Here is a 19,560-nt window from a genome sequence, read left to right on the forward strand (position 1 = left end):
TCAGATATTCTGAAGTTAATCCAACCGCTGTTAGGATATTAAATTTGCTAAGAATCTTGCCATTTTCGGCGTTAGAGACAGCTGTTCTGCGGTTACTAGTAAAAAACAACAGCATGGCTTGGTAAATTCCTTTTTCTTGACGCTGGCAGTGATAAGGCACTGCCTGCTGTACATGGCTGCATGAAGACTGTGGGAAAGGTCCTATAGGTAAGTCGTTACTTCTCTACTTTGCCTCTCTTTTGCTTGGGCGACTGCCACGTTGATGCACTGCAGCCACTCTTCCGCTTTCTTCTCATCCTTGGCCTTGAACACGTAGGTTTTGTCGTCTGTGAAGATTTCAAAAGCCCGGGGCAGAGAGCGGTCCCTGCGTTTCCTGGCCACGGCTTTTACACTCTGTACTTTGCTGAGCTCTATTGGAGAGTCATCAGGATCATCTTTCTGAAATACATGGGAAGAACAGAATGTGAGCCGGTGCCTACTAGCGAGTGAAACATTTTCCAAGAGGGCCAGTAACCTTTTACTTTCATAGCTCAAGACCTTTGACACTGATGTTAAGGCCTCAGTGAGTCGCTAAAATAACTGAAGGGATGAATAACTGAATCATTGTTGCAGTACCACGAATCGGCATAAGATATCCAGGTGAGAGAAAATTATTATAGAGTAGTGATTCTTTGATTTTCTGCTGTTTTCTATTTGGAACGCTATTAACTCTGAATTTCAGATAGCTTGAGAAGTATAAAACTGATTTTTCCTTTGTGCTAATACTGAGAAAATGTTTGCCAAGCCCTTAATTTAATAAGTAGGGTTCCAATGTTAGAGTAGATCAAACGGTTTCAAAACTCCCTGCAGCTTTGGAAGCATGCTTTGGTTTAGAATGCCATGGGAGGAATTTGCAATGGCGTTACATTTGTCTTTTATCGGAGCAGTGGTTGAAGTGCCTCTACAAGAAGAGAAGTCACCGCTGTAGGTAATTATGGATGGTTTTGAGGAATTATGCACTTTCTCATTACATACTGTCTGCTGGAAAATGAACCTGTGATTGAGAACCTTGTCAATCCTTTTCCCACCTCTCCTGTTACAATCACCCCTCCGCAATATGACAATGAAAGGTCCCCTTCTTAGCTCAACTTAAATGTCCATGATTTATTGCCCAACTTAGAAAAGTCTCGGGAGAATCAAACAAGAAAGCACCTCAAAATATTAATGTCTGACAGCCAGGGCAACCAGATCACTCCTCAGCTACTCCATGAAAAGATGCATAGTCAATAACATTTCAATTTTTAATGCTAAAAATGATTTACTAAATTTGGTATTGTAATATGGACTTTCATAAATAATATACATTTTTAGAAAGATAAGCCAATCAGAAAAATCTTACCACTCGGAGACTAAGGACCACAAGAAATCAGAACAATAACATGTCCATCTGTAGGATGGTTTTATTGCAGGGTAATCAGAATAAAAATGCTGTGGGAGATGTTATCTCAAAGAAATAAGAAATATTTTATACATTTCTACTAAAGAAGTGTCAATTTGTGTAATTAAAAAAATAGTGTTTAATATTAAGGTAAAGTTTGTTTTATTCCAGTGGCTACATTCACAGGAGAGAGTGATCTTTTGCTTTTCAAATGTAATTCAGTGAACACTATCATCTGGGTGACTGCTTATTTATTTTATTAGAGACTTATTTGAAAGTCAGCTATTTACATTTAGGATAAAATTGTTGATGCAGCAATATTGTAAGGTATTGTATAGGGTTTTCCAAATACTTTCAGGTTGAAGCGTACAGGAAGCTACTTTAGACACCATTGTTTTGTCCTAATTTGTTTTATACTGAGCATTTCATAGTAATAACTTTGTATTTCTTTGAATTCACCTACAGTACAGAAATTGATCTGTGGACAAACTGGCGGAGAATACAACATTTCTACAGTCATCAACTAACGTGGGAGTGGAGAGAAAGTTGGAGCCTGGTAAGTTGGTAGAGATTTAGTATAATACAAAAGTAGAATGTCTTCCAGACTCAGTCCTCTTTCTAAAATACTTGTCTTTCCTCTAAAAATAACCCAAATGACTAAGAAATCTAAAAAAAGACTCTCACTCATACATTTACAACTAAAGATTGAATTTGATCTGATCTGAAAATGAACTGTTGCTACAGAGAATTGACAAATATTACTCAGTTTTCATCTAGTGATGTATTGTCCCAGCTGTTGGCAACTGCCTCGGTTGCCTTGTACCTAGTCAAGTGCTATACTGTTGGGAGAAGAGCAGCCAAGGCTGGTGGGCATTATGAGCCTGGTTAATGCCAATTTTGTGTTAATCAAACCAGTGTGCCAGCATAGTTGCCCATTCTATTTTTCTTTTTTTTTTTTTAACGCTATGTGGGGAAGGCAGGGAATGCTGGGTCTGGACATACCACCCTGGTGCCGAGACCTGGCGGCTGCAGATTGCCCTGGTGAAGGGGATGTGAGGACATATTGGAATAAGAGTGGCTCAGGGATGTTTGTAGGGGAGGAATGATTTCTGGAGATTTCATAGACCAGGCCACTGAAATCGCAGGTAGGTGAGGAAGCTGAGATGGTGTGGTTTAGAAGGGGGAGACCCGAGGCTATGTCTGGGTCAGTCCAGGGCACCTGCCCAAGAGGGAGCCCTGCGCTGGGCTAAATAACATTTTCTGCCACCTGCTGGAATATGCAAAAGCTGGGGTTGGGGTGTGCCTGGCTGCGCTAGGTCGTAATACCACACATGAGTTACTTTGATTGTATTTCAAAAGAACCAAGAAGTAGGTAAAGATGTAATTCCTTATGATCTTGAATGAATAGATGAACACTAAATGAAAAGGACATGCCTTTACATTGTTGATAGGTGAAGAATATTTCAACATTTTCCCACTGAAAATTCAGATGATAGATATTTACTGAGTGTACTAGCTCAGATAGTAAATTACATTAGGTGAAGTTACATTAGGTGAACATTTATTAATTCTATTATAAATTTACTCCACTTTTTGGCTAGATGAAAGATATGAGTATTTTTCCCTGATCAGAGTTGAACTTAGTTGACTATGAAAGGTATTTTGTTATGCTAATCTTCATCATTTCTCTTTTCTTGTCTATTATCCCTTTTTCTAAGTTTCACACTTCCAAAAATAACCTATAGTTATTTTAAAGAATCAGAGTCAATATTAATATATAGTTGGTTCTCAATGTTATGTATTGGTTTTTGAGTAAAGATTACCTACTAACATGTAGTTCCTTTTCTGAAAAGGAAAGGTATCTTCCATAATAAACTGAAGAGGCACAAGGGACCAACTGGCACAAAACGGAACAGAATAGACCAAAGAACATGACAACAAAATAAAACTGAGACTGATTGTTTAATGAGTTTTAACTCAGAATAAAACAACCTAGCTGGCTGACAGATATCAAGATCTTAAAAATTCAAGTGCAAAATTGCAGAGGAACTCACAGACTTTCCTTTTTGAAACAGGAGTTGATTTCCAGCTAGTGTGAAATAGCGAGTTTTCCATCGTTTGATGAACTTCCATCTGATTTGCTTTTCCTTAAGTTTTCCTTCTATGAGAGGCTGGCCATCTTGATTTATAACTGTTGAAGGTAATAGGATGATCAAACCGTTTGGTTTCCATTATTTATTTGGCAAGTCATCAAAAGTCAGAATAATACAAATGAATCAGGGCTAATAAAGTATGAATTTAGCTTACCTGGCCTCTTTTGTCCCTAAGAGAATGCACAATGTAGATATGATAATGGGAGTGTTGAAAGCTTTCCGGGAGGTTTTCAAAAGCAATTAATTCACAAAAAGAGCATTTGGTTGATAGTATTTAAGGTTCATCTAAATACATGGGTTTTTGCACTGCTTGCCTTCCTTAAATAGGATTTTGCTCCTTCATTTGGAATAACCAAATGGATTCATTGTGATGTTGAAAACTCATTTTCTACTATTCATTATGCCAGGAACTAGGTAATAAAATAACCAAATTTCTATTATTTCTATTTCTTTATGACACATGAGGTGGTGGAGGAACACAGCTCTGTACATCATCATAAACCAAGTCTGTTTAGCTCTTAGGCAGCAAAAGTCGATGCAGTGCCCCAAAAGACCTGCTTCCCTAAAGCCGTGACACTGAACAGCAAGGCAAGTGTACCCAACTTGTACACATATCCACTCTGAATCATCCGTAATCTCTCCGTGCTTCTACTGCCAGCTGGGAAGCAACCGCCCATTTCACGTTTCAGCTTAAATGTGTCACCCTAGGCCGGAGCAGTTCCCTCTGCATATGTATGTTCTCATGGCACAGAGTAGGTTTCTTTTATATCAGAAATCAACCTTTGTGGATGGGTACTGGTGTTCATCTGATTGGAGTGTTTCCCACTTAGCTGGAAGCGCATGGTTTTGCTTTGTTCCCTGCTGAACTACCAGGCATTTAACACAGTGCCTGGAAAAATAATGAGGGAGTCTGTGTTTACTGAATGGCTACCTTAAGCTTCCACTGAAGCAGAGAATGTGTGATTCCATGTGATCATAGAATTAGAAGATCCATTACGATATCAGAAGTTTAGCTGTTGACCTGAAGAGTTTTATTCCTTTTACCAGCCATATCAGCTCTACTTTTCAAATTTCTAGGGAAGTCTGATTTCTGTGTGAGGATCAACAAACAACTTTAGTGTGGGACAGTATTTACTTAGATATATTTATACTCCGTTTCGAAGCACCTTTGAAAACATCCAGACAGTACTCTGTTTGGCTGTATCAACACATCTGCCCTTCCTATGCAGTCATTTCTTCAAAGATGGATCACATAACTAGCTCATGTGAGAGGATTGCTCATCTTGATAAAGCCCTTTGAATATAAGAACAATCATAAACAGAGTTTTAACAAGGGAGCTTTAATGTTTTTCCTTGCCTGTCTGGTGGCTATCAAATTGATTATTGCAGTTATCAATTGCAAATTAAGGCTAGGAACTGAAAGCATGCGTTAACTATGCTGTCAGACAAGGAAAAGCACTATGACGGAAATCCCATAGGGACCACGGGACAGCGAGGGGCTGGTGTGTCCTCAGTTAAGTGGCCAGGAAAGAGCTTGGGCATTTGAGGTGACATTGGATCTGAAATCTCATTGATAAAGAGCATCCTGGAGCTCCATGGTGAATGGTACTGTGCATAACAGAGGTTGGGGGATGCAGAAATTTCAGCCAGTCATAACTTACCATCAGTATTAAAAAAATTATTTCAGTGTCCTGTTTTGCTTTACTAGGAATCTCCTGATTTTCTTAATTCTGTTTATTTATTATTTGAATGGCAGAAAGATAGAGGGGGTGGAGACACACACCACATACACATATAGGGAGAGAGAGAGAGAGAGAGAGAGAGAGAGAGGGAGAGAGAAACTTCCACTTGCTGATTCACTCCTCAAATACCCGCAATAGGCCCAAACCAGGAGGACGTCAGGAGCCCAACTGATACTGTGTCTGCTATGTGGATGGCAGAGACTCTTGCCCCATCGCCTCTCACTTCCCAGGGTGTGTTATCAGAACACTAGGGCCTCAGGTAGAATCAGAACTCAGGTATTAGGTGGGATGTGGGCATCCCAAGCCGTGTCTCAATGCTGTGCCACACATCTACTTCTGAGTTTCTAACGTTTTAAAGCTAGTAATACTTTTTGTTTGCTTTTAAAAAATGACATTTTTGTTGTTGTTGTTTTATTTTAATTTAAAGGCAGAGTTACAGAGAAAGAACGAGAGATGGAGAAATAGATTTTCCATCCTCTCGTTCGCTCCCCAAATGGCCATAACTACCAGAGCTAGGTGGGTCCAATGCCAGGAACCAGGAGTTTTTTCCAAGTTTTCCATGTGGGTGCAGGGGCCCAAATACTTGACCCATCCTCCTCTGCCTTCCTATGCCATAAGTAGGGAGCTGGATTGGAAATAGAGAACCCTGGGGTTGGAAGTGGCACCCATACTGAATGTCAGTGATGCAGGAAGAGGGTTTACCTATCATGCCATTGTGCTGGTGCCAACTAGTCAAGCTTTTTACAAACTTAAATTTTCCATCAACATAAGGGCTGTTTCTTTTGTGTGGTCTCTACACTCTGTTGTTGGCTGGCTAAGGTAACCTCCCTTCCCCTTTGCAGTGCAGCCGCTGACAGCAGTAGCAGTCTTGGGGTTCAGTGCCTGCTTAATGAGAGCTGGAAGCTAAGCCATAAAGGTCACAGCAGCCTATTTGAGAGCAGAAAAGAATGCTTCCAGAGGGGACCCAAGAGGGAAAAAGACAAAAAATAAATCAATAAAAATGTAACATCCAAGCCAAAAATTAAATGTTTTCACAACACCCATTTTTCATGTTTTCAAAGTGGAAAAATGTTAATTTTATTGTAACTGTTCAAGGATTTTGCATGGGAATGCAGGAGATTTAGATTCTGAGTTCTCTCATGAGAACTGCAATTTCTTTGAACAGCGGAGGGAAGAGTAACAATATGCCCTGGTTTACAGAGATATTGAGGCATCGACAGCCAACATGAAGACACTTTGGAGAGGCTAAATGGTAAAATGTAATGCACAAAGCACCTATGTGCTGCTTAACCCTACTTGCATTAAAGAATCTACTTCACAGTTTGCAGTCACATTTGCTGTTTTGGTCATGGTTTTATTAGTAACAAGGTTTGAACTAAGGTCATTTCATAACGTACTCATAACGGTGCTGTGTCAGCCTTTCTTATTTACTCAAAGAGGCACTGGAAATAGTTATGCTCTCTGAGATGTTTCAAAGTCAGAATTGATTTGCATATAAGGATCTTTCTAGATCCGACAAAGGGAATTAGCTACTGTGTTTCTTATAAAAGTACACTGAAATGCTTTTCTGGAAGATGAAGGGCAAACTTTAAAAAGTTCATGAAAAATGTGAAGTCTAAAACAACTACACACGAATTTAAACATTTTTGGCACCAAATAAGCTTATATTCTAACTAATTTTTCTGCAAACTTTTTAAGAGAAAATATTTATTATTTGCAAGGCAAAGTAAGAGAGAGAGAGAGAGACTCCTTCATCTGCTTGTATCTTGACTCCTCAAATGGCCACAAAAGCTGAAGCCAGGAGCCTGGAGCTCCATCCAGGTCCCCTGTGACTATAACCAGGGTCTAAGTATCTGGGGTTTCCTTTGTTGCTTTCCAGGCACATGAACAAAGAGTTAGAGAGGAAGCAGGATAGCAGGTAATCAAAAATAGTCCTCCAATACAGGATGCTAGCGTCTTAGGCGGCATCACAATGCCAACTACATCCACAAGTTTTTAAAAAGACTTACTTTTTCTATTTCAAAGTTAGAGAGAGAATCTTCCATCTGCTTATTCACTCATATAGCCTCAATGGATGGGGCTTGACCTAGCTGAAGCCAGGAGTTAGGAGCTTCATGGTCTGGGTCTCCCATTTAGGTGTAGGGACCCCAGGACCTTGGGCCATCTTCTGCTGCTTTCGCATGAGCGTTAGCAGGGAGCTGGTTAGGGAGTAGAAGCAGCTCATATATGGGACTCTAGCAGGTAAAAACTTTACCCATTAGATCACAACAGCAGCCCCAAGCACAAAATTTTCAAAGTATCCTCACCCTTGTAACCAAAGCTAGCAAGGAGCAGTTGGAAAAATTGTTGAATGGGCCACTACAAGCAAGGGGTGGACAAGATATCATATGCCAGATTGCTGTGATGAGAGACTGAAAACAAAACAATAGGCCTACTTGAGAACAAAGCATGAAGAGCTTCAGAAACAGCTGCTAAACAAAGACTTGTCATTGTAGTCAGTGAAAATTAATCACATGGAAAATGTTCATGAAATGGATTTTGGAAGGAAATTTTAGTGGAATTTTAAAATGGCTGAACATTAGGATCCTAGTTTGGATATCAGAGTTAGCTTTGGAGAATTCAGTAGAAGCCAGGCTATTTGTGAATATTAGATTAATTTAAAAACAACTTAAAAATCAGGAAAAAAGGGGCAAAATCTTCACTTCTTTTTTCAGCTCTTATCCTGTATTTTTTTAAATAATTGTATCTCACTTGTCATTTTCACATATGCTACCACCCATAGCATACTCTTCATAAATTTTTTTTTTAAAAAGATTTATTTTCTCTTTTTCGGAAAGTCGGATTTACAGAAAGAATAATCTTCTGTCCACTGGTGTACTTCCCAAGTGACTGCAGCGGCCGGAGCTGAGCTGATCTGAAGCTAGCAGCCCAGAGTTTCCTCTGAGTCTGCAATGGAGTACAGGGTTCCAAGGCTTTGGGCTGTCCTCGACTACATTCCCAGGGCACAGGCAGGGAGCTGGATGGGAAGTGGAGCAGCTGGGATTAGTGTGGTGCCCATATTGGATCCTGGCATGTGCAGGAGAGGACTTCAGCCGCTAGACTACCACATTGGGCCTCATAGCATACTCTTGTAAGCAAGTAATTCTTATATATCACGCCTCTTTCATGGTTGAAACAGGAAAGTATATTGAGTTTGGAGATTTTTTTTAATATTTCAATTGATAAATTACATGAAGCATGATTCTGTGGTCATGCATCTAAAATAATCTTGCTCTCATTGAACATATTGGATAGTCATACATTTTCAGAACTTTATAATTAGTGCATTACTTTGTTCAAAACACCACAATTTGGCCAAGAAAGTCTATTACTATCTATGATTTCCTCTCTTTAACTATCGACTGGCTAAAAAATTTATGGATTATGAAACTGAATTCTCTGAATTGCAAATGGAACCCCAACTGCCAAGTTTATCAACTTAAAAGCTTTTCAGGAAATCCTGTGCCTAGTTGGGAAGTGGTTACATGAGTCCTGGGCTCTGATGAAGAACGGTCAAGGATTTTCCAGGAAGAACACAGAGAAGGATCCATGGAGGAAGAAACACGAGGGAAGGCAGATGTCAGAGCCCAGGAAGCTGAACGAATTGAGAGGCAAATTTGTACAGTGGTGGTTTTGTGGCAAAGTCATGGACTGCGAGCTGAGGGCTGCGGGCACGATTCTTCGAGGTGTAAGACCCAGGAAAACCATGAAAGATCAGTCATGCATAGATCTCACAGCACACTATTAGGAAGTTTTTCTAAAGTCCCAGCAGAGAGGGCCCAGAGTCTGTGAGAGTCCTGCTAGGCCCAGGAAGCCTTGCACAATCTGAAGGGTTAGCCATGTACCAGACAGACTTCTGGATGGAAGCAAAGGACAGCTTGAGCTTGGTAACTGAAGCACCTAATGAAGGGACTAGTTATACAGGTGTGGGTAAGGTGCAGCCCCTGGGGATGGCATCCAGCTGGGCATAACACCTTCTGCCCAAAGTGGAATGGAGGGGGAAAGAGTTAGGACTTGTGGGGACACTGTGTGGAGAGTTCAGAGGATACACTCAGTGACTAATTGGGAAGGGTGACTGTGAACAGATGACCTGACTTTGCTCCCTTCCCAGGACTTCCCATTAGGAACCCCATATAACTGGAACCTGGAGGCCAGGGGGCTGCTGATGTAGTTACTGCATGGCAGCCTGGTGCACAAGGAGAAGTGGAGAAATGGTGCTCAGAGAAAAAAGGATGAAGCACAGATTATATATTCAATTGGGCAAGGTGGAACAGACTCTGAGCCTGCAGTTTGCCTATTTGAGGGCAGTTTGTACCTGAGTTTTTTGTTCTCATTCCACAGCAGCTTGTGCACTGCAGCCTGGAGGTGATTGCATTATGGGGGAAAGGGGAAGGGAGATGAGAGGGAAGACCATGGATTCAGAAGAGAAAAATCTTTTAACCTTTGGTAATGGAATTGATAAGATGTGAATAAAGTGCCTGCAGTTTCTTGTGATATTTTAAATTGATTATTGTCTCCATTAGAGCAGTAGGTCATGTAACATATCAAGCAGTGAAATCATAATACCAAGAATGGGAAAAGGCTGTTGGAACCTTTCCTTGAAAGTAAAGAATAGGCTATAGATTACTATTCAGGTTTCTCGTGTCTATTTTCATTTTAGTATTTAGCTGTTTATAGTGTTGAAGCTTGATTTTGCTGAACTTGGTTGTTTTTCGGGTGGTCTGAACTGGCTTATAACTCTAGCAAGACATGTGTCATCAGTTTAGGTACAGAACTTTTTTTAAGGATGGGTGTGCAGAGAAATCCCCAACACCACAGTGAGGCGTAACTAATCTTTGTGTCCCACCCAGTGAGGTATGAGTGTCATTCTGAGAAGTTGATAAAAAAAAAAAAATTGGCCTGGACTTGTTGAATAATGACAAATTAATGCGATCAATAGGCTATCATCAGGTGGAAATCAAGGAAAACAAGTACTCAATCTTAAGATTAAATTTTTAATAAGAGATATCTTGTATTGGTCCCACTTAGTCTCACTAATAAGATCTCATGGGTAGATATTACTGGCAACAGCCATGGCTGTAGAACTTTAAATAGTTTTAAATGTTGAGCTCTTTCCCATACTGTCTGAATGTTGTAGAACTTGAATAGCAATGGGAAAAAATCTGATTTATTTGCGTCAGATCCTACCTGGCTGGACATTCTTGATATTCTGAAACGTGTTAAGATTTTAAGGGAATTTTCAAACTGTGTTTTATCCATAGTAGTTCAGCACTTGGCCTCCAACCTTTTGGCAATGAATGGAAGTTTACAATGTCTGCATTAAAAGCTTTAACTGTAACATATACACCCTCACATGCTGTCTGACATATATACACACACTCAAATCTATATGCACATATGTGAACGTATATACCCATATATGTACCTACATACATATACATATATAAATATCTCACATATTCTGTTAAAATTATCTGCTTTTGAAAATAGCTTACTGGAGAAGAGATTATACAAAGAGTATGTATTTGGCACAAAAGATATGCTGCAAATGTAAAGATATAAATATGTAACTTTTTCTCCTAAAATGGATTTGTTAATATGTTTTTTGTCATCACTTGATTGAAAAAAATTTACTGCTGAAGATTTTTTGAGAAAATTTAGTCACTCATTTGCTTAGTAAATACTACTTATGTAAGGATTGAAGAAGGATAAATGAAAGAAGCCAACTGCATGAAATTTACTGTTTGCTGGAGAAAACAGACATTAACCAATCACACGTAGCAAGTCAAGGTGACTGACAGCTGTATGGGGACAGTGTTATGGGGCAAAGTTCTGAGGTGCTTTGAGGGCCCTGACTCTAATCGAGGAGGTAGAGAAGGTGTCCATGAAGCAGTGGATTTGAGTTTGAATCAGAAGGTTAAGAGCTACATGAACTAGAGGAAGAAAAGAGAAAAGAGGCTTGCTGGCAGCAGGATAAGCGTATTCAAGAGACTGGTGGCAGAACGGAGGTTGGCGTGTGTGGGAAACAAAAGAAGGTTCTTTTGGGCAGACGAGAGAGTGTGGAGGAAATAGGGGGACCAGATGAAGCTGGAGACCTCTTCAGCATCATGCTATGAAGAACTTGTGTGGTGTTTGCCTTTAAGCTAAGAGATACCGAGGCTATCCAAGACCTCATGCGAAGGATGGCATTACCCAGTCATTATCTCCAAGAGATCATTCTGGCTATAATGTGGGAGGCTGAATGAAGGGTCCAGGATAGAGTTGAATGCAGGAGCTGCCGCCATTATTTTAGGTAACAGGTGGTGTAGATTGCACTAAGGCTACAGAGACAGGCAGATAGCTCTGAGAGCAGCTGACAAAGTCAAACCCTCAATCCTGGGATGATTTATTGGATGAGGGCAATGGAGAGAACAGTAGATCTCTGATTGATGCAACAGATTGTGCAAAAGCCATGTTTAGTGATGTAGGGAATGCTGGAAGATCAGGCATTTTGGTTGCACAGGAGGGACAGTCATGAGTTTTAATGTAAATCAACTTAGTTGGAGGTGCCTTAGAAGCAGTGTTCATCTTTGTGTGTACTACTCAGAGCATAACTCTGCATATCTGATATATAAATGCAGAGTTATGCTCTGAGTAGTACACACAAAGATGAACAATCTGTGGTTCTTCTTCCAGTAATTTATTGTCCAGAATGGGAGATTGAGAGCAACACACCCTGTGCATGTGAGCGGGTGAAAGAAAATGCAGAGGGAAAAAGGAATTCATTCTGCCTGGGAGTGATCTCTCTCTCTCTCCTGGGGGTGGTGGCTCTCTCTTTCTCTTTGTGTTTGAAAAAGAGAGAGGAAGAAAGAGTGAGAACATGTGCAGGCATGTGGGAAGGTTTAGCAGGGAGAGGAATGCCGATATCACAAAAAATTAGAGCAGATTTTAGAGCAATAAATTACCCAAGTAGATAGGTGTGTGTTTGTTTTGTCTTTAAGTAATTCAAAATATCTCTAAACAAATAATCTGGGGTTCAATTTTATGTGGTTAACATATAGTCGGTGGTTGTCATCTACATAAATTTGAAAATGTAAAGTTATCCTACAAAATATTGCACTGTTTTTGGTAGTCTAACAAGATTTAAAATATGAGAGTACTTGAACACATATGGATAGAAGAGGAGACATCGTAGGACAAACTCAAACACTGTGTAAATCCAAATTAAGCCTTCTTCCTGTGAAATTTGGTATTGAAATCAAATAGCAATTTTTCATACTGAAGGATTCAGAAGGCTGTTTATGGTCTTACGGGCTTAGTCTTCCTGCAGTCATTTAGCCCATTTCTTCCCTGGCATCTGAAACAGAAAGTCCTCTAACCCGTGTGAGGGCTGTCCATCATTGCTACCTTCTGAAGAACATCTAACAGGAGAGGTCTTTTTATACAGATATTATTCTGATACTTTCTCTATTTGCTCAGGTTTCATGGACAACACACTCTTACAAATTTTTGAAGTCAGACTCTAAAAAGAAGTCATGATAGAAAATTGCTTGAATAAATTCTTGTATTTTCTTTTAGAACCCAGGAGGCCTCCTATTGACCATCACAAGGAGGCTGCCTACTGACCATCACATTCCAACTCTAAATGTCTAGTGACTATGAGAGTAAGCACCCGGGATGACTCAGACTGTAGAAAAGGGCGTGAGCGCAAGAACAAATTTATTTACTGTGAGGTTTCCAAACAAAAGAGAGAAAGTCATGACCTACTTCTTTCTTCTACTTTCTAAAAATGTGACTAAATAGAAAGCCAGATGTGCTCCAGGACTACCCAGCTGACTAACTGACAGCATATACTGTGTAGTTCCAAGACAAGGGAGACTGATAAATGAGATTGTCTTGGTTTTCCAGAAATGAGTTCGTTTTACTCAATCTCTGTTCTATCATTCATGTGGACTAATGGGATCTACAATGAACACAAGCCAAGTCTCCCTGGGTTATTGCGTTACTATAATCACTGCTTCATGTTAACTCTGTACTTTCATCAAATGATTATCACAAACTGAAGTCAGCAATTGGAAGGACTGGAAATCAATTCTACTATAATCATTTCCCTCATGTAATCATTTCCAACACATGATCATACCAAAGTCCCTATTCCTCTTTTAGAAGAGTAAGTTTTGAGAATGTAGATCACTTCCCAAATATTAAATTTGTTCTTGGCCTTTATAATATGTTACAACATTTTGGAATAATTATTCTTGGAATTTCCAACATTTAATGTGCTTAGCTTTGCCCTAGAACTTAAAGTTACTGGTTCTGAAATAATCTTGTTCAGGTTAAAATCTTGATTCTACCAGCAGGTCCCACTGTGTAGGGAGAATTTTGTGTGTCTATGTTTCATTTTTCTGATTTGTAAAACAGAGGCAGTATGGGGAGAAAATGAGAGAAAGCATAGTACTCAGTTACTTTTGACTTCACTTGTACTTACTTGGATAAAATATTTACTGATCACAAGAAGTTAAAATTCCTATGAATTTATGTGTTACAGGTGAGGTCCATGGAAAGATGGTGATAATACTTCTACCCAAGCAGGAAAAATGTACCAGGTGACCCTGTGGGTCATGGATCTGCTTTGCTTTCTGAAGAAGTCTTTGGCTTAATTTGCACATTACCAGGTATGTTACATTTTTAGATGTTATTCTTGATGTCTAATGAAATGTTGTTTATAAATAAATTAATAAATTAATTTATTTTTATTATTCAAGAGACAGGAAGACCCAGAAATAGGAGTCAGAAAGAGCTATGATGTAGTGGGTAACACTGCTGGCATCCCATAGATATGCTGGTTTGCATCTCAGCTGCTTCTTTCCCAATCCAGTTCCCTGTAAATGTACCTGGGAAAGCTGTGCAGTGAAGTCCAAGTAGTTGGGTCCCTGTACAGACATGGGAGACCTGGATGAAGCTCCTTGATCCTAGCTCCTGGTTTTTAACCAGCCCAGCTCTGGTTGTTGCAGCCATTTGGGGACCGAACCACTGGATAAAGGTCTTTCTGTCTCTGTAATTCTGTCTTTCAAATAAATAAATCTCTCAAGACATTCATTTTCTTTAGTCTTTTTTCCCAAGTCTTCAATGCTGCTCCTTTGGGCCACTCCTTCCTGAGGCTGATGGGGTACTGATGAAATCCACAGTAGTGCCCAGCAGACACAGTTGTAAACACAGCTCCTTCACTTGGTGTGCAATGGCTTCTCTCAAGGAACAGACAGCACCACCTATGCTTATCAGATCTACATATATTGCAGATGTGTTAGCTCTATGTTTGATGTGGGGCTGGCCTTGTGGTATAGTCAGTAAAACTGCTGTTTGTGATGCCAGCATCCCATGTGGGTGCTGGGTTATGTTCTAGCTGCTCTACTTTCAAAAAAATTTATATTTTTTGTGATTTTTACATAAATGATTAGGGTGCAAAGGATCAAGGGCTACAGGAAAGTGGAAGAGACCATTGTTTCCACATTCTCCTTTTTCCCCTTCCTGCCTCTGGGGGAAGGGAAGAGATGGGGGGAAGCCAACCCAGCCTCCCAAATACCTCTACCATTGGATGGAGGACAGCCACCCAACACCATCCCAGAGTGCCCGATGTAGAGGTTTTGATAGTTCTACAGTTCTGAATTACTGCTGATCTCGCCAATCCAAGCACAATGAAATCTTTCCAGAATCCATTGATTGACATGGTTCATCTTATAGTCTCAGTTTGCCAACACTTGGTTGTGGTATGGCTGGTCCACTTTTGATCCAGCTCCCTGCTAATGACCTGGGAAAAGTAGCAGAGAATGGCTCAAGTGCGGGCCCCTAGTACCCACAAGGGAGACCTAGAGGGAGCTCCTGGCTCCTGATTTCAGCCTGGCCCAGTCCTGGTTCTTGTGGTCATCTAGGGAGTGAACCAACAGATGGATGATCTCTCTCTTCCATCTTTCTCTCTGGCTCTGTAACTTTGATTTTCAAATGAATAAATAAATACATTTTTGAAGACATAGACTTTGAAACATCACATTTTACTGTTCAAGACACATTTGACTTTCTCATTTCTAAGTATTATTCATTCATTCACTCCCTTAAAGTTGTCTATTGCACACTAAAAATACATACAAAGGCACTTGATTTTTTCACATACATCTTCAGCATCTAACTGGATTATAAATTTTCATCAGAGTAGATATGGAACCTTGCTCACGTTCCTGTCACAAAGGACAGCGTGCAAAGACTCCCTGGCAAAGCAGTAAACATGCTTTGCATAACTGAAAAATGGATACAAGCACCATGCCAGCAGTGCATGATCAATAATAAAATACATATTCCTCCGTCGTGATCATCTTTAAACTTAGAATTTAAGCAGAACGTGGATGCAAATACCATCCCCATGAGTAACATATTTGGCAGCAATATTATGTCATTCCTTTCACATCAATTAAATGTATGATTTACATGCTTATGTAAAATATGAAATCAACAACATACATAAACTTTTCAGAGAGTCAAGGATTTTTGGTGAGACTCAAATCCCTTTTCATGTAGCAAACGGAAATGAGGAAGGAAATCCAAACACACTCGTTTCCAGGGCCAAACATTTTGGTTCAATATGTTCTTCTATAAAATATTTGACCTTGTTTGAATTTTTATAGCTGTGTGTTTTTAGTCTATATTTAATGATGAGAAACACAAATAAGAAAGAGTGAATGTGCAGAATGTTCTTTTCGAGTGCATGGCAGTGAATTTGAGAAAACATATATTAAAAGAACATTTTGTGTTGTTAACTTTCAGCCCCTTTTCTGAGGCCTCCCGCAGCCAGATATGGTTACGTATTTATTGAACTAAGGGCTCAGCTTACTTGGAGTGAAAATTCTTGAGATTGTCTCAGAACCACCCAAGATAAGTACCTTATTACACTATGCTCTCAAAGTTTCTTTTATGCTTTTTTTACAATGTGAAATAAGGTATAATTAGGAAGTTTTATAATGGAGACATTCAGTCCCCCAGTTCCTTATTTGCTTGAATTAGCTTTCAAAAGTTGGGGTGTTCACTCTGGCATTGACTCAATGCAGGACCTATAAACAGCCAGGGAAATGTGCACCCTCAGGCTGGTGTCTTTAACTGCCAGCTTCTTCCATCCATACTTTTTCCATGGGGTAATGCATTTTAATTGATGCATCCTTGCAAGCCCCTCACATCTCCATATGGCCAACTCGACACACTTTTTCCACACGGCCTCCACGTGTTGGCAGCTCATGAAAGGCAGATTGCTGCAATGGGTCATCTCTAAGAGGCATGAAACCCTGCACAGTAATGGACTATGTAGAGATGCTGCATGGATGATTTTCTGGAGCATGGCTCAGCTGCAAAGTGGATTTGTGTTAGACAGTTCTTCACACTGTTTCCTTGGCCGAAACAGCAGTTCCAGAACAGCATCAACATGGAGAACTCCCTCCTCTCAAGGAGCGAATCAGTAAGGAAATATTCTTCAGTCAGGCTTAAACTCAACCTTCTTCCACTGGTAAAATGGAGTTAAATGTATTAAGGAGGCATAATGGCAGGGAAAAAGCAGGGTGAGGGTGAACAGACACTGGGGAGAGCATTGTTCAAATGATTCCCTACTCTTCAGATGGTCCACTTACACAATTCGGTCATCAGGTGATAGTGCGAAGGATAACTGTGAGTTAAAACAGTCTGTGTGCTCTTTTACTCATTTAGTGTGGTCTCATTTCCTTCCTGTTCTGGAAAATACCCTGATAGAATACTTGTTTTTATCTAATCCTAAAGGGTCATTTGGATGAAATGAAAAATGCTTTTCAGGGCAAAAGGACAGATCCTGCTTTATTCATGGCCTCATATAGGAAAGGGCCAGTTTCCCTTGTTCACTTCTGGTTCTATGGTTTCCTGTTTCTTCCAACAGCTTCCTCCCATGGTCACTTAGTGACACACATCTGTTTCAGCACAAAGTGGAGGAAATGAGGAGAATCTCATTGTTGCAACATAGGATGTTTAAGCAAGAGGAATGTTGACCTGAACAGGGAGACTCATGAATGGCTGCAAACCCCAGGGACACAAATGGTTTCTAGCAGCAAGTGGGGTGTGGGGGTCTCTCACCAGTTGCTTTTTCAGGATTGTTGCACATGAAGCATTGCCACGCTCCTGCTGTTTCACTGAAGCCAAATACATCAAAGAACCTCACTTCCTCCAGATGGAGCTGTACCTGGTCCAGATCCTGTTTCAGGAAACATAGCACAAAGAGCAGAAGTTGGTCCACCTGCTACACAGCATTCTGACGTTGGGAACGGAGTGCATGAAATTAGGAAGCCAGTACTCAGATTCAGTGCTGAGTTACCAGAAAGTGCTCAAAAACTCCACCTGGTGAACCTGGGAAAGGAGCTGTCAGTTCAAACTCTACAATGAGAGTGCTCTTAAATACACAGTGAGAGAACACAGGCAGAGGGCCAGAGGCAAGGTGTCAGCTCAAAGTGGCATGGAATTTTTCACCTATTGAGACAGCTCCTAAATCTAATCTAAGATCCAAATATCTAAACAGTGGCGAGATCCAAAGCTTCAGTGTGGCTGAAGGAAATCTTGGAGGATTTGTATTTTATTTGCATTTTCTATAAATTTGAGAACCAACTATTTGTAGTAAATAGATATGTTTTTAAGAACTAGTTTCATGAAGTTGGCTTTGCCAGTGCTGACAGGAAATAGCGGGCAGGTTTAATCCCCCAGCCAGTGGCTCCAGCACTGTTTTAGCTTTATGCTTTACCTTAAAATTGTGCTTTCTATTCCATAACATATCTATATTGGTCTTAATGGGAAATAATGGCTTGACTTGTTTATTAATAGGTTTGTTGACTTTCCCCCTCCAAATGGTTGAATAGGACTGACACATCAAGAGGACTACCCACATTTTATGTAACCTGTGGCCTCCTGCCAATGTGCTCCTGTTTCAGAAGCAGAGGAGAGAGGTTCCATTAGACTGTAAATGGATGGAAAATGATTAGCCTAACCAAATTAAATAGCGCCACTGTCCTCCTGAGGCTCTCCTATTATGTAAATCATTCCTATCTTTTGTAATGGGGTGGTCAGAACTGCCTTGTTAAAAGGTTGCTCTTCATAAAGGAAATTCTGTGTCCTTGCTAATCTTGCATGGATCCAGCTGCCTTACATGTTTGTCCTCCCCTCAGCTGTGATGTTACTTCCTTCCCTCTGGCCCACACACTCTTACTTCTCTACCTATAGCAATGCCTCTTAGTATTCCTAAGAATTGAAAGATGTGGCTACTGTTACACTGCTCAAGAGGGATTTCCATAGACAGTAGCTGGCTGGTGACTAAGCTTCTACCCCAAAGCACTTGACTCCCAGTTCTACCTTTCTTGATGGCGGTGATGTGTGTACTATACACCAAGCTCCTTAAGAACAAATATATGTCTACCAGCATGTTCATATTATTGATTTATAGGCACAGGACAAGTTTTCAAAGGACTCTATATGGGAGATAGCAATGCAAACTTCAGTGGAAATAATTTTGGAGAACATTTATATTGACAGCAGCATAAACACAATGAAGGCATGGATTCTAGGTTGTTCTGCTTTGGCTGCTGTACCTGTAGCACTAAGTGCTTAACATTAAACAAACACCTACTAACTAGTTTTGAACAGGGAAAGGCATAAACTGGTCTCCTGTACTAAGGCTATTAGTGTTTGTGCTCTGGAATTGGACATTCTGGAGATTCAAAATGCTGAATACGGAATTTTGTGTTCCTAACATCCAATACCATATTCCAGGCATTCCAACAGGAACCACATACATGGAATATTGTTTTAACAAAAGTGACTTCAAATGTGTTCACATAAAAAGGAGACTCTTCCAAAAAAACAAGGAAAAAAACCCAAAACACAAAACAAAAAGAAACATGCTCCCCAAGCTAAAGAAGAAGCACCTGGGAGCTTTGTAGGTTTCAAAGGATGAAATCCATATTAAAATTTATGGGGAAAAAGCAGATGTTCATAAATATCGGTTTCAAAACCATTCGGTCTCTGAAGTCTGTACTTGGCCGTTGGCATGCAGATCACTTTTCTGTTTCCAACACAATTAAAGATCAGTTTTTTCATTCACCACAAACACTACCAGCAAACAAAGTACTTAAAATAATACTTACAGGTTCCTTGATTTTTCCTGCTCTGAGACCAGAAGGGT

General features: G+C 40.1%; 1 protein-coding gene across 2 annotated transcripts in view; it reads right to left on the reverse strand.

Annotated features, from left to right (window-relative positions):
* Positions 1–201: 201 nt before the first annotated feature.
* The window catches only part of VEPH1 (ventricular zone expressed PH domain containing 1), a 177,875-nt gene continuing 158,516 nt past the window's right edge, over positions 202–19,560 (reverse strand). For both annotated transcript variants that reach the window (XM_040974935.1, XM_040974934.1), the window contains 3 exons: positions 17,469–17,586; positions 3,472–3,608; positions 202–438 (listed from right to left, as the gene is read on the reverse strand). In XM_040974935.1, the coding sequence (XP_040830869.1) occupies positions 202–438; positions 3,472–3,608; positions 17,469–17,586 (492 nt within the window). The remainder of the gene's footprint in view (positions 439–3,471; positions 3,609–17,468; positions 17,587–19,560) is intronic.

The sequence above is a fragment of the Ochotona curzoniae genome, unplaced genomic scaffold (genome assembly GCF_017591425.1).
Source record: "Ochotona curzoniae isolate NIBS_2020 unplaced genomic scaffold, NIBS_Ocur_1.0 contig_2599, whole genome shotgun sequence".
Lineage (NCBI taxonomy): Eukaryota > Metazoa > Chordata > Mammalia > Lagomorpha > Ochotonidae > Ochotona > Ochotona curzoniae.